Source organism: Hyperolius riggenbachi, chromosome 2, assembly GCF_040937935.1.
Source record: "Hyperolius riggenbachi isolate aHypRig1 chromosome 2, aHypRig1.pri, whole genome shotgun sequence".
Taxonomy (NCBI): Eukaryota; Metazoa; Chordata; class Amphibia; order Anura; family Hyperoliidae; genus Hyperolius; species Hyperolius riggenbachi.
In genome coordinates, this window is record NC_090647.1 from 349319790 (window position 1) to 349332012 (window position 12223).

Below are 12223 nucleotides of genomic sequence, written 5' to 3' on the forward strand. Positions count from 1 at the left end.
TCTGGTGCTTCCGCCCTCTCTCGACTCACTTCCTGTTTACATTTGAAGTCGCGTCAAGAGGGCGCAGAAGTACCGCGATGACGCGCACGAGGGTATGCGTCATCTACATGATGACACGTACCCTCGTACGTGTCATCGCGGTACTTCTGCGCACTCTTGATTCAACTTCAAATGTAAACAGGAAGTGTGTCAAGAGAGGGTGGAAGTACCAGATGGTACTAGCGCCCAAGAACTCCGGCTTCCCTCTTCCTGCCCTCCTCCTCCTCCTCCTCAGGTACTTTTGGGCACTTAAATTGAATTATAGGGTACTGGCAGAAGGGAGAGCTTAGCGGGGAGGGGTGGGGGGCATTTCCGACCCCCCCCCCCCCCGCGCTCGGGGCATGCTCTCCCTTTATGCTGGGACCCTATAGGGGGCTATGTTCGGCCGGACACGGTTGTGTTCGGCCGAACAAAGAAGGCCTGTTCGGGTTTGGGCAGCGTGCCCGAGCACCCTCCCGAACACCATGAGGTGTTCGGGGGGTGCCGAACTGAACCCGAACAGGCCAAAATCCGGGCAAACCCGAACAGTGGCGAACACTGTTCGCCCATCACTACTCCCGACCTGCCGGCGATTGAGCAAAATCTTCCGCACGGACGGATTGACGGGAACTATTGATTTTGGACGGAAATCGATTGTTCTCAGTGTTTGCGCAATGATTTTGCAGCAGATTTGATCACAGTGATCAAATCTGCTGTATATTGGCGGGAAAATCGTTAGGGGTATGGGCCCCTTAAGGGCTCTTTTCCACGGACTGTTGATAGGCAGTGGAATGCTACTCAAACTCAGGGCCGGTTCTAGCTCCAATGGGGCCGCTTGACCCTCCCCCTTCTCCGACCACTGATGGACCCCGCAACCGTCTCCATCAGACTGAATGGCCAACAGTGCTCCCCAGTCGTAGGTAGTCTCGCCCCTAGTATAGATGGCCAGAAGTGTCCCCCAGGATTAGGTAGCCCCCCTCACAGAGTAGATAGCTAGATGTGCCCCCCATAAATAGGTAGCCTTCCCCCCCCCACATGATTAGGTAGTCCCCCTTTCCCCAATAGATAGCTAGATGTGTCCCCCAGGATTAAGATGCCTCCCCTCCCTCCCATATGCAGTACGGTGGGCATCGCAACAGAAGGACTGAGGGTACTACTCACCTATCAGCATTGTCGGGAAGTCTAGAAAGTCTTATCCACTACACACAGTCAAAGCGTGTCTTCTCTGACTCCTCCAGCGGTGTAGTACTGAGAGGCGCTACTAGAGGGAAGCAGAGAGGAGACGCTGTGACTAAATGATGTGGAGAAGACTTTCTGAACTTCCCGTGGACGCTGACAGGTGAGTAGTACCATCTGGACCCTCTGGTTGTGCTACCCACTGCACAGCATATTGGGTGGAGAACATTCTGGGAGCTCCTGCCTCCTTTCCCTGCCTGCTGCTGCCTACCCTCCTTCATCCGCACAACACATGCCGCATACCTGCCGCTGGCTTACTTAATAAACTTGACTGGGGGGCTCCTATGGACTCTGTGGCCCAGGGGCAATTGCCCGTCTTGCCTGCATTGTAGCACCGGCCCTGTTCAAACTCTCACAACTGCTCACTGCTGCCTGGTAACTGATTGCCGAGCACACAGCTCAATAGTCTGTGGAAAAGAGGCCTTAGACTGGATAGGGGTAAGCTGTGATTTAGTAAGGCCTCTTTTCCACGACCCCCCAACTTTTCCAGTTAAAATATAGAGTTTGGGATATACTCGCCGTATAAGATGATCCTTCTTCCAACGCAGACCAAATAAAAATTAAAAAAAAAAATCATTTACTGGTGCTATGTATGAACAGATACTGGTGCGGTACTGTATGTGGTACCCAGTGTATAACACTATACAGGGGATTGACTGGTTGGATTGGTCAACTCTCCCTGTCTCCAAGTGAATTGGTCAGCTCTCCTTGTCTCCCTGTTTATCAGAGTGGTATGGAAGAATAGATTGCCCTGTGCCCATAAAACACGCCTCTTTCACCCGTCTGGCCCACCCTTGTATCCTATTTACCGCCTTCTCTGCCTCTTGGATCACGCACATGTGTGCCTGTGCTGCATCACTACAGTCCTTAGCAGTGATATATGAGAGTCGATAACAGGATAGGGTGGGACAGTTGGGTGGAAGAGGTGTGTTTTATGGGCACAGCGCAATCTTTTTCTTCTATACCCTGGGTGTCCCAGATCTTGCAGTGTGAGCGGTGAGCTTCCTCCCAGCATATGCAGCAACCGCCGAATCTCCAGCACCCGGTAATTAAATATCAGCATGTCGCGTACACGCATCAGCATCGCATAAACATCAGCATTATGTATCACCCGACATCAATGGCGTATAAGATGACCCCCGACTTTTCAAAAGATTTTCAAGGGTTAAAAAGTCTTATATTAGAGTGACCATATTTTTGTGGGTCCAACCTGGGACAGGGGGGGGGGGGGGGGGGGCGCAGCGAAAAGTGGAGGGACTGAGGAGCGCGCAGTGACGAAGACTGGGGGTGGGGGGTGCCGCGGTGAAAAATGGGCATGGCCATGACATTGTATGGGCGGAGCTAACGTAATGATGTAACAGCGAGGCATAAGAAAGCAGTGTTTACGCCATGATGTGGTCAAACGAGACTTTGCTTCGTGGGTGTGCAGAAACTGTGTGATGCTAATAGTATACCGTAACCACAAAGCAGCAAACACAGCCATCTATGACCATTAAATAATAAATGCAGTAACAGTTACCCCGTACACCAGAAAATAAACGCAATGGGCAACATGTCAGTACAAAATAAACGCAATGCGGGCAAACATGTCAGTACAAAATAAACGCAATGAGGGCAAACATGTCAGTACAAAATAAACGCAATGCGGCCACCATGTCAGTACAAAATAAACGCAATGCGGGCAAACATGTCAGTACAAAATAAACGCAATGAGGGCAAACATGTCAGTACAAAATAAACGCAATGCGGGCAAACATGTCAGTACAAAATAAACGCAATGCGGGCATACATGTCAGTACAAAATAAATGCAATGCGGGCAACATGTCAGTACAAAATAAACGTAATGCGGGCAACATGTCAGTACAAAATAAACGCAATAAGGGCAAACATGTCAGTACAAAATAAACGTAATGCGGGCAACATGTCAGTACAAAATAAACGCAATAAGGGCAAACATGTCAGTACAAAATAAACGCAATGCGGGCAACATGTCAGTACAAAATAAATGCAATGCGGGCAAACATTTCACCAGAAAATAAACGCAATTCGGGCAAACATTTCACCAGAAAATTAACGCAATGCGGGCATACATTTCACCAGAAAATTAACGAAATGCGGGCAAACATTTCACCAGAAAATTAACGCAATGCGGGCAAACATTTCACCAGGAAATTAACGCAATGCGGGCAAACATTTTACTAGAAAATTAACGCAATGTGGGCAAACATTTCACCTGGAAAAGAGAGCATTTACTCACCTGGCAGAAGTCTCCGGCCTCTGGCGCGCTGCTCCCTGGACCACCTTCCTCCTTCTCTTGTCTCCCGCGATGACAGGGTTATGGCAAGATGGCGCCCGAAGCCCTGTACTGGAGACACAAATAGTCTCCAGTACAGGGCCCCGGCAGCCATCTTGCCGTAGCCCTGATCGCCTGCCGGTGTCGGAACACCGGAAGAAGACAAGACACTAAGGAGGCTGGAGCGGGGCTGCAGGCAATGAACTGGCAAGGCGTCTATAGACGCCGCTGCCAGTTCATGCAGAAACAGTGGCCAGAGTCCCGAGACCGGGACGTCCCGCTGCTAAAGGCGGGACGTTTCCCGGGACCTCATGCTGCCTGGGACAGCGGACCCCGAATCCGGGACGCGTCCCGGGCAATCCGGGACGTCTGGTCACTCTACTTATATGCCAGAAGATACAGTATTTGTCTTTTGAACTTTGGTTCGCCTCAGGTACACTTTAAAGCAAAGATGTTCTGAGTGTCCTACTCTACTTCATCACTTCTGGCCAGGACCCTCTTTTTGTTTGTGGCTGTACTCCACACCTCCACCCAGTGAACAAGCGTGGCTGGCTGCACAGCTACTGCGCGAGTAGAGCCATGCCTGTACTGTAGCCACCTGTGGAGGAGCAGCTTTGGCTTACTGTGCAGGTGATGTGGTAATCATGCAGGAGCAGTAAGGCCACGAGGACATATTCAACAAGCTCTTAAATATTGAGCACCTGAATGGATCAGGAAACCTGAGGCAAGTATCCATTTTTTGTCTTTTTTATTTTGGAAACAGGTTGACTTTAAAGAAAAGGTCCAAGTAATAAAAATAAAATCTACTTACCTGGGGCTTCCTCCAGCCCTTGGTAGCCGTCCTGTGACCTCACCGCAGCTCCACATCCAGCAAGTGGCCTGGGGTTCCCTCCGTTCCAGATGCTATCTACTGCCCCTGTGCAAGAGCAACTCATGGTCGAGTTGATGTGGTCTGGAGTGTATTGCGCATCCGCAACGGAGGGGACCCCGGGCCACCGGCTGGACGCGGAGCTATGGCAATGGCACAGGCCGGCTGCCAGGGGCTGGAGGAAGCCCCGGGTAAGTCGATTTTATTTTAATTTGCTTGCATATGTCCTTTAAGTGCATCATCGGCAAAATATGGGGACTTACCAATACAAACCATCAGAATCATAAATAAACTTTCTGGACAAAACGTATCCTGGTGGGAAACACGGAATGCAGATGAATGACCAGTGTATGGCTTTGGTTCACACTTGCAGCCTGGCCTTGTTCAGATCATTTAGCGCAGATGACTGTGCGATCGGAACGCAACGTGTACGATTGCATGCCATCTGCGCTACTATGCGCTGCGTTGCAGATCCCATTCACTACAGTGTGGATCTGCACTGCGATTCCTGAAAAATACATGCAGCTGTGCAATCGCACTGCTGCGCAGCGCATATGATGGGAGCGGTAGAAGGGCTGTCTATGCCCTTCTACCGTTCTTGCGTGTCGCACACTATTCACCCTGCCAAAATGCGCACAGCAGCGCATATAGTCTGAACGAGGGCTTATTAAAGCCTCTGTTCAAATATTTATGCATGTTGTACTCCTAAATAAAAATACATATTTGACACGGTGAATGTGAAGTATTCTACTCTGCATCTGACAAGTTCGCTCTAAGAGCCGGCTCTTTGCTGCGAACGACAAGAGCCGGTTCTCAGTTTTGAAAGAGCCGATGCCTCAGCCGCCCCACACAGCTCTGATTGAGTACATTTGAAATCGGCGCCGGTAGACTTGGGCGCAGGATACAGCGGTATATGGTTGGTCCTGCTTCTGCACAAGTCCGGGCCAATTTAATTACTATTCCCCCTCCAGGCCGCCATGGATAGTGGGGGAATGAAATAATTCAGCTTCCAGCGATTGCTGGAGGCCGAATTATTATGTTTTTAAGCAACCTCGGCTCCATCTTCTGACGGAGCCGACGTTACTCACTGAGCGCTGCAATAGGAGTGATTCCTATTGAATCTATGGAGGCGCCGGCTGCGCCCAAATCTAGCAGCGCTGAAAAGCACTGCTCCGGCTCTGATTTGCTGTGTAATAAAGGGCGCTGAGGCATGCTGGGAGATGTAGTCCTCCTCTTGCAGCTTATAGGAGTGTATGGGGCGGAGCAGAGCAGTAGCAGGAGGGATTGCCGCAGTCAGTGAAGCAGTCTGGATTTGTCATGGAGAAGGGAGCAGGGCTTTTTTACTCTGATTCTGAGTGGTGTCTAGTGATATTTAATGAAGAGCCGTAAGAGCCGACTCTTTAATGGGAGCCGATTCAGAAGAGCCGATTCTCCGAGAAGAGCCGGAATTCCCATCTCTAGTTCAGAATCATCATCTTCTAACACGCATGGCAGGTCCTGTCTGATCCTGCTGCCCTAATTATGCTGCCCGCATGCGCAGTAGAAATGGAACGCCCAGAGTTGCCTCTGTGCCAAATGTCAGCCCTCCAGGCCGTTATACGGCCCTATCTTGAGAACCAGCGAGACATGGGGGCTACAATTTGGCACAGATGTAGCTGTTGGGGTCCCTTCTCTATCTTCAAAATTTAGTGTGTAGTACAGAATGTGAATAATTGTCGAGATTCTTTTAAAGCTCACACTGAGCAGGCGCCCTGCACTATGGGAATTGTAGTTTTAGAATTGCACAAGACGGGGCGGGGAAATGGCTGAAGGAGTCACATGACAGTGTGAGAGCTCACAGCAGGGAGCAGCGAGTGTATGCTGGAGCGCTGGGTAGGGGTAGCTGCCGGGTGAAGGGTGAAGTTTGGCTGTCAGTATATGAGTGTGAGGAGCAGTACTTGTTTCCTCTGGTCAGATACATTGTCATGGCCTAACTAGAGCTAAATGTGGTGGCTGCAGTATGGGGAGCTTTGATCATTTGTTTAAAGTTCTTGTAGTGGGGGATTCTTCTGTTGGGAAAACGTCCCTGTTGAACAGGTATGTCCATGACGTGTTTGGCAAAGAATACAAGATGACTATGGGAGGTAAGTGTAACAAGACCACTTTCATGAAAGACATTGTACACATCTCACTTCTGTCTTACAGGACTATAAACCTTTGCTATAAGATTGTCAAGTAATGTTGACTTGTTGTGACCTCCTTATCTTTTAATGCTTGCTCTGCCACATTTCATGCCTCACCACTTGTGCCACCTTCTCTGTGAGAAAGTCGCAGAACGCTGTGTTGTCACATCCTCCGGCTGGGTTTACACGACATGGATCAAAAACTGCTCCGTTTTCGGTTTTGAACAGATTAGTTTGTTCTATTTGGGCGTCAGTTTCTCATTTGTGTGTTTCGTTCCCCATCGCCACCTGCTTGGTTTACCCGTCGGCATTTGCTTCATCTGGCCGATCGGGAAAAATCGTGGGGGATCCAAACTTGCATTCCGTTCACCATAATGGACCGAACGGATCTGTTCCGAATAGACGGATGTGACTGGATTCTATTGCTCAACTTAAGCTGGGTACACATGGTACAATTTTCCAGATCAACGGATCTATTAGATAATTTTCAACAGGTCTGATCAGATTCTAAACGATTTTGCAATCAATTTTTGGTACTTATCAATGCAAAATCGATCGTAAACAATTTAGACGTCTACTAACAATGCAATTTCTTATCAGTTCACCGGTCGATCTGATGGAAAATTGTACCGTGTGTATGAGGCTTAATCTGAAGACATAACAAAAGTTGTTTAGGTGATACCTTTAATGCCTAACTGAACTTGTACTGTTAGCCATTAAAGGTACCACCTAAACAACTTTTATGTCTTCAGATTCTCTCCATTAATAATACCGGTCCACATGCAACTGGCTTCACTATGAAGCTTAAAGGGGAACTACAGCGAAAAACTGTAAAATGTTAAATATGTGCATACAAATAAGAAGTACATTTTAAAATGAGCCATAAATTACTTTTCTCCTATGTTGCTGTCACTTACAGTAGGTAGAAGAATTCTGACAAGTGACAGGTTTTGGACTAGTCCATCTCTTCATAGGGGATTCTCAGGGATATATTTATTTTTAAAAGCACTTGGTGAATGGCAGTTGCTCTGTCCAACTGCCAAAAAATTGTGTAGGGAGTAAGGAAGCTGGCCAGCATCATTGTTTAAATCCTTTTTCGGGAATATCTTTATAAAGAATAAAAGCCGTGCTAAGAATCCCCTATGAAGAGATGGGCTAGTCCAAAACCTGTCACTTCTGTCAGATTTCTACTGCCTACTGTAAGTGACAGCAACATATTAGAAAAGTAATTTATGGCTCATTTTACTCTGGAAAAAATGTACTTCTTATTTGTATATGTTTGCACATATTTTAAAGTTTACAGTTTTTCGCTGTAGTGCTACTTTAAAGAGACTCTGAAGCGAGAATAAATCTCGCTTCAGAGCTCATAGTTAGCAGGGGCATGTGTGCCCCTGCTAAACTGCCGCTATCGCGCCGCTAAATGGGGGTCCCTTCACCCCCAACCCCCCCCCCACTGCAACACTTGGTCGCTCCTGGAGGCAGGGCTAACGGCTGCAGCCCTGCCTCCAGTCGCGTCTATCAGCGGCGCATCGCCGTCTCTCCCCCGCCCCTCTCAGTGAAGGAAGACTGAGAGGGGCGGGGGAGAGGCGGAGATACGCACTGACAGACACGCGTGGGGCAGGGCTGCGGCGGTTAGCCCTGCCCCAACCAGGAAGCGCTCCCCCGCTGCACCGAGGGGATTTGGGGGGGTCAGGGACCCTCGTTTAGCCGCGGGATAGCGGCGGTTTAGCAGGGGCACACATGCCCCTGCTATCTATGAGGTCTGAAGCAAGATTTATTCTCGCTTCAGACTCTCTTTAAAGGACCACTAATGCAAAAAAAAATTAGGCAGTTAACATCTGACAGAACTGACAGGTTTTGGGCCAGTCCATCTCCTCATGGGGGATTCTCTGGGTTTTCTTTGCTTTCCAACAGTGTTTCCTGAACAACAGTTGCAAAGTCTGACAAAATAGTGTGCAAGTGAGTAGGGAGGCCGGCTGGTATCTTACTATTTTGACAGTTAAACTGCTGTTCAGGAAACGCTGTTGAAAACAAAGAAAACCTTGAGAATCCCCTATGAGGAGATGGACTGGCCCAAAACCTGTCGGTTCTGTCAGATTTTAACTGCCTACTTTGTTCGCGATAGGGGTCCTTTAAGGATCCATCTGCATCCAATCCATTAAGTTGTGCTCTACTAAGCAGGACAAATTAATTGCCAGTGTGAAAGAGCCTCAATCTGTGTCAACCTGGAGGAGTTGTCAACCTGCAGTGGCGCTGAAAAGTGGGTGATGTGGCATGGCAACTTTCTGCTATGTCTGGTCTCCCTGGTATTTCCCCCCCCCCCCCCCCCCCAAGACTAGCACAGGAACATGGACTGACTTTCTTGGTCACCTAAACAATACTAGCTCCCATATGCTTACAAGCCATATAGGAAGCATTGGAATGTGTGCTGCCTATACAGATATTGAGACTGTTGATCCCCATGGCAGGCCTGCTGCCCTGTGTGTGCACTGGACTCCCCCAGCTATTTTGCAGTAAAAGCAGGTGGGATGGTTGGGGTACTTTGGAATGCATTATTGATCCAAGCTATCTCGAACTGAATGAAACTTGTTTACGGTATGGAAATTTAGAGACCTATTGAAATTCTCTCACTCTCACTATTACTCATAAAACACTGAATTTATAATGATACATTTAGCCATGATTCCATCAAGGCATGGCAGCAAGAGGCACCCATAAAAGCATTAACTTCTGAAGACCTGTTGCACAAACATATTAAATAATGGAGTCAATACACAAAACTTCGATTAACTTCATTTCAATATTACTTTTCTTATTGTTATATTGCGCTTTGTGAGCCTAAAAATGTAACATGTATAAAGTGAAAAAGCTTTGTGAATCATGCCTATTGTGTTGATTTGCAATGAAATATGTCTAAATTGAGAATTGGTGACGGAAGTTCCCCACCCTGCATTAGTTAGGCCAGCTTTGCTGTGAATGCACTGCGTCAGTGCATCAGTTTCTGGTTGGATGTGATGGCAATGCATGTGTTGCAGCACACAACACACTGCAGCATGCATTTTCATGTGCACATCGTATCTATTGCCGATACACTGTGGAAGGCATGGAATGTGCCCGGCAATGGATGTGCTGGTGCAGCATATTCACTGTAAACCTAGCCTAAGGGCCTGTTCACTCTGCGACTTGATCACAGCAGACGCAGAAACGGCATGGTAAGTGCATCTGCGTTGTTCACATACCTGCTGTTTTGCATCTGCTTCAGTTGCATCACCACATGTCCGCTTCGTCCAGCTGCTCTGCTCGTCCTGAAACCGGAGCATGGCAGAAGCATGGGGCTCCCTATTGGTTTGTAATTGACCGCGTGAATGCATCCTATTAACAGGATGCATTCACCGTCTGATTTTGTGCTTTCCGGCGTTATGGAAAACCTAGCATTTTTTTACTGCAGTGTGACTGGGGCCTTAGTCAATGCTTTGGATTCCTGACCAGGTTTGAAATTTGTTGTTTGAATGGAGATGCGGAAGCCTCTGCAGCTGAAACTTACGTGTTGTAAGGAGGGAAGAGGAGGAAATCAATGAAATGGACCACTTTTCCTGACAATTTTAGTGTTGTAGTAGTTACAAAGGGGGGATGGTTAATAATTCTTAAAGCACACCTGAAGCTAGCTGTGGGGGAAAAAGTTCCTCACCTATTTAGAGGGAAGGCTCTGGATCCTATAGGGCACATGTGTCTAACTCCAGGCCTGGAGGGCCAGATTCATGCCAGTGTTTAGGATGGACTGAGAAAGAAAGGAATGTGTTCTACCTGATAAACCACACCTTTCCTGATTCAGACCCATCAATTCATTTGAGCTGTATAAAAAATGTGTGAGGATCTCGACCCTCATAGGACCGGTTTGACATACCTGCTATAGAGCCTTCCCAGTCTTCTCGCACCCTGGGGACAGAAGGGGACACATGGGAGGCAGAGGAGGACACAATTATTGGGGGAGAACATATACAAGATGCTCCTGGAATATGGGTGCACCAGGCTTAGTATATCATTTAGTCCCTGTTTTTTGCCCTCTAAACCTGGGTGCGACTTTTTTTATATTCCAGCTAAAAAAAGGTAGGCGAGTTAATTTTTTTTTTTTTTACAGCTTGCTGCTAAGAAAGTAAATGGTGATCCTTTTCTAGTACTGCAATCTGCTATGAGCGCTGTAAAAACAGCGCAGGAGATTTGTGCGCAGCTGGCGCTGCCATAGGCTGTAATAAGAATTATGGTTATCGCAGCACTCAGTGAGTGATTTGGGCGCGGTCAAAAGACTGAGAACAAATTACTCTAAAAACACTGTAATTTGGCCTCCAGCAATAGCTGGAAGCCAAATTAAATAATTCCCCACTATCCATGGTGGCCTGGAGGGGGAATAGTAATTAACGCCTCCAGGACTTATGCAGGAGAAGGGTAAGCCTTTTAACGGCTTTATCCTGCTCCCAAATCTCCCAGCGGCAGTTTCATAGGTATGCATCGGCTAGCCCACCCACCAGAACAAAGCTTGGCCACATCCACTGTAGCATTATCACAACCTCTAAATCCAGTAAAGAATTGTGTGCAGGGAGGCGGCACTTAAAGAAAAACTCCAACCAAGAATTTAACTTTATCCTAATCAGTTGCTGATACCCCCTTTTACATGAGAAATCTATTGCTTTTCACAAACAGACCATCAGGGGGCGCTGTATGACTAATATTGTGGTGAAGCCCCTCCCGCAAGAAGCTCTGAGGACCGCGGTACTTTTGACAGTTTGCCACAATGTAACAAGGTTCACAGACAGGAAATAGCTGTTTACAGCTGTCTTCAACGGCCAAAACTGCTAGCAGCAGCTACATAACCTGCCCACAGTAAAAATGTCACCATGTAATAAATGTCAGAATGTAAATCGGGGAGAGGAAAGATTTTACAATGAGCAAACACTGACTAAATCATTTATACATAATTATTGTAAAAATGAAGCACTTTTTTTTTTATTACATTATTTTCACTGGAGTTCCTCTTTAAGTTCTGATGAGGCCACTACTGTTTGACTGTGAGCCAATATGAATGGTCCAGCCTGATTGTACACAATCCTTCACTACGCATGTGTACTGAGCGTCCTTGTATCCTGCAGACAGAGTGGCTAGGCTGCATATGTGTCTGAGGAATGGACTACTTGAATTATGAAGCAAAGCTCTCAAGGAGGGTCTAACCCGTACCAATGCAATACAAGCCCCAATAATTTATGTACTATTTTCCTTTTTTTTTTTTTTTTTTTTTTTTCCATCATTTAGTGGATTTTGCCTTGAAGGTTGTGCATTGGTCAGACAGTGAGGTGATCAGACTGCAGCTGTGGGATATCGCAGGTGAGTTATCCAGCATTCTCCTTTTTGCCTTTTAATGGTATCAGTTACAAAACCTGTCTGACTACCCAGCTCCAGAAATGGTTTCTATTTTTGTAATCTTGTATGTGCTCCTAACTTTATTTAGATAAATAAAACCAATATATTAACTTCAGTCACTAAGGGAGAGAGGCTTATTTGTTTTACTTATTTATGTTCATAGTAAAAAAAATATGCCTCTTGGGGTGAAAAAAAAGAATAGCAAAGTCAGTATGAGTACACGTAACTCATTC

At 47.1% G+C, this 12223-nt stretch overlaps 1 protein-coding gene across 2 annotated transcripts in view; it reads left to right on the plus strand.

Annotated features, from left to right (window-relative positions):
- The first annotated feature begins 5969 nt into the window (after nt 1-5969).
- RAB29 (RAB29, member RAS oncogene family) overlaps nt 5970-12223 on the plus strand; it is a 29645-nt gene continuing 23391 nt past the window's right edge. The window contains exons 1-2 of one of the 2 annotated variants that reach the window (XM_068269553.1): nt 5974-6539; nt 11883-11954. In XM_068269553.1, the coding sequence (XP_068125654.1) occupies nt 6416-6539; nt 11883-11954 (196 nt within the window). In that variant the 5' untranslated portion in view covers nt 5974-6415. Of the gene's footprint in view, nt 6540-11882; nt 11955-12223 lie in introns of both variants that reach the window. The other variant, XM_068269554.1, reaches the window with a different exon arrangement.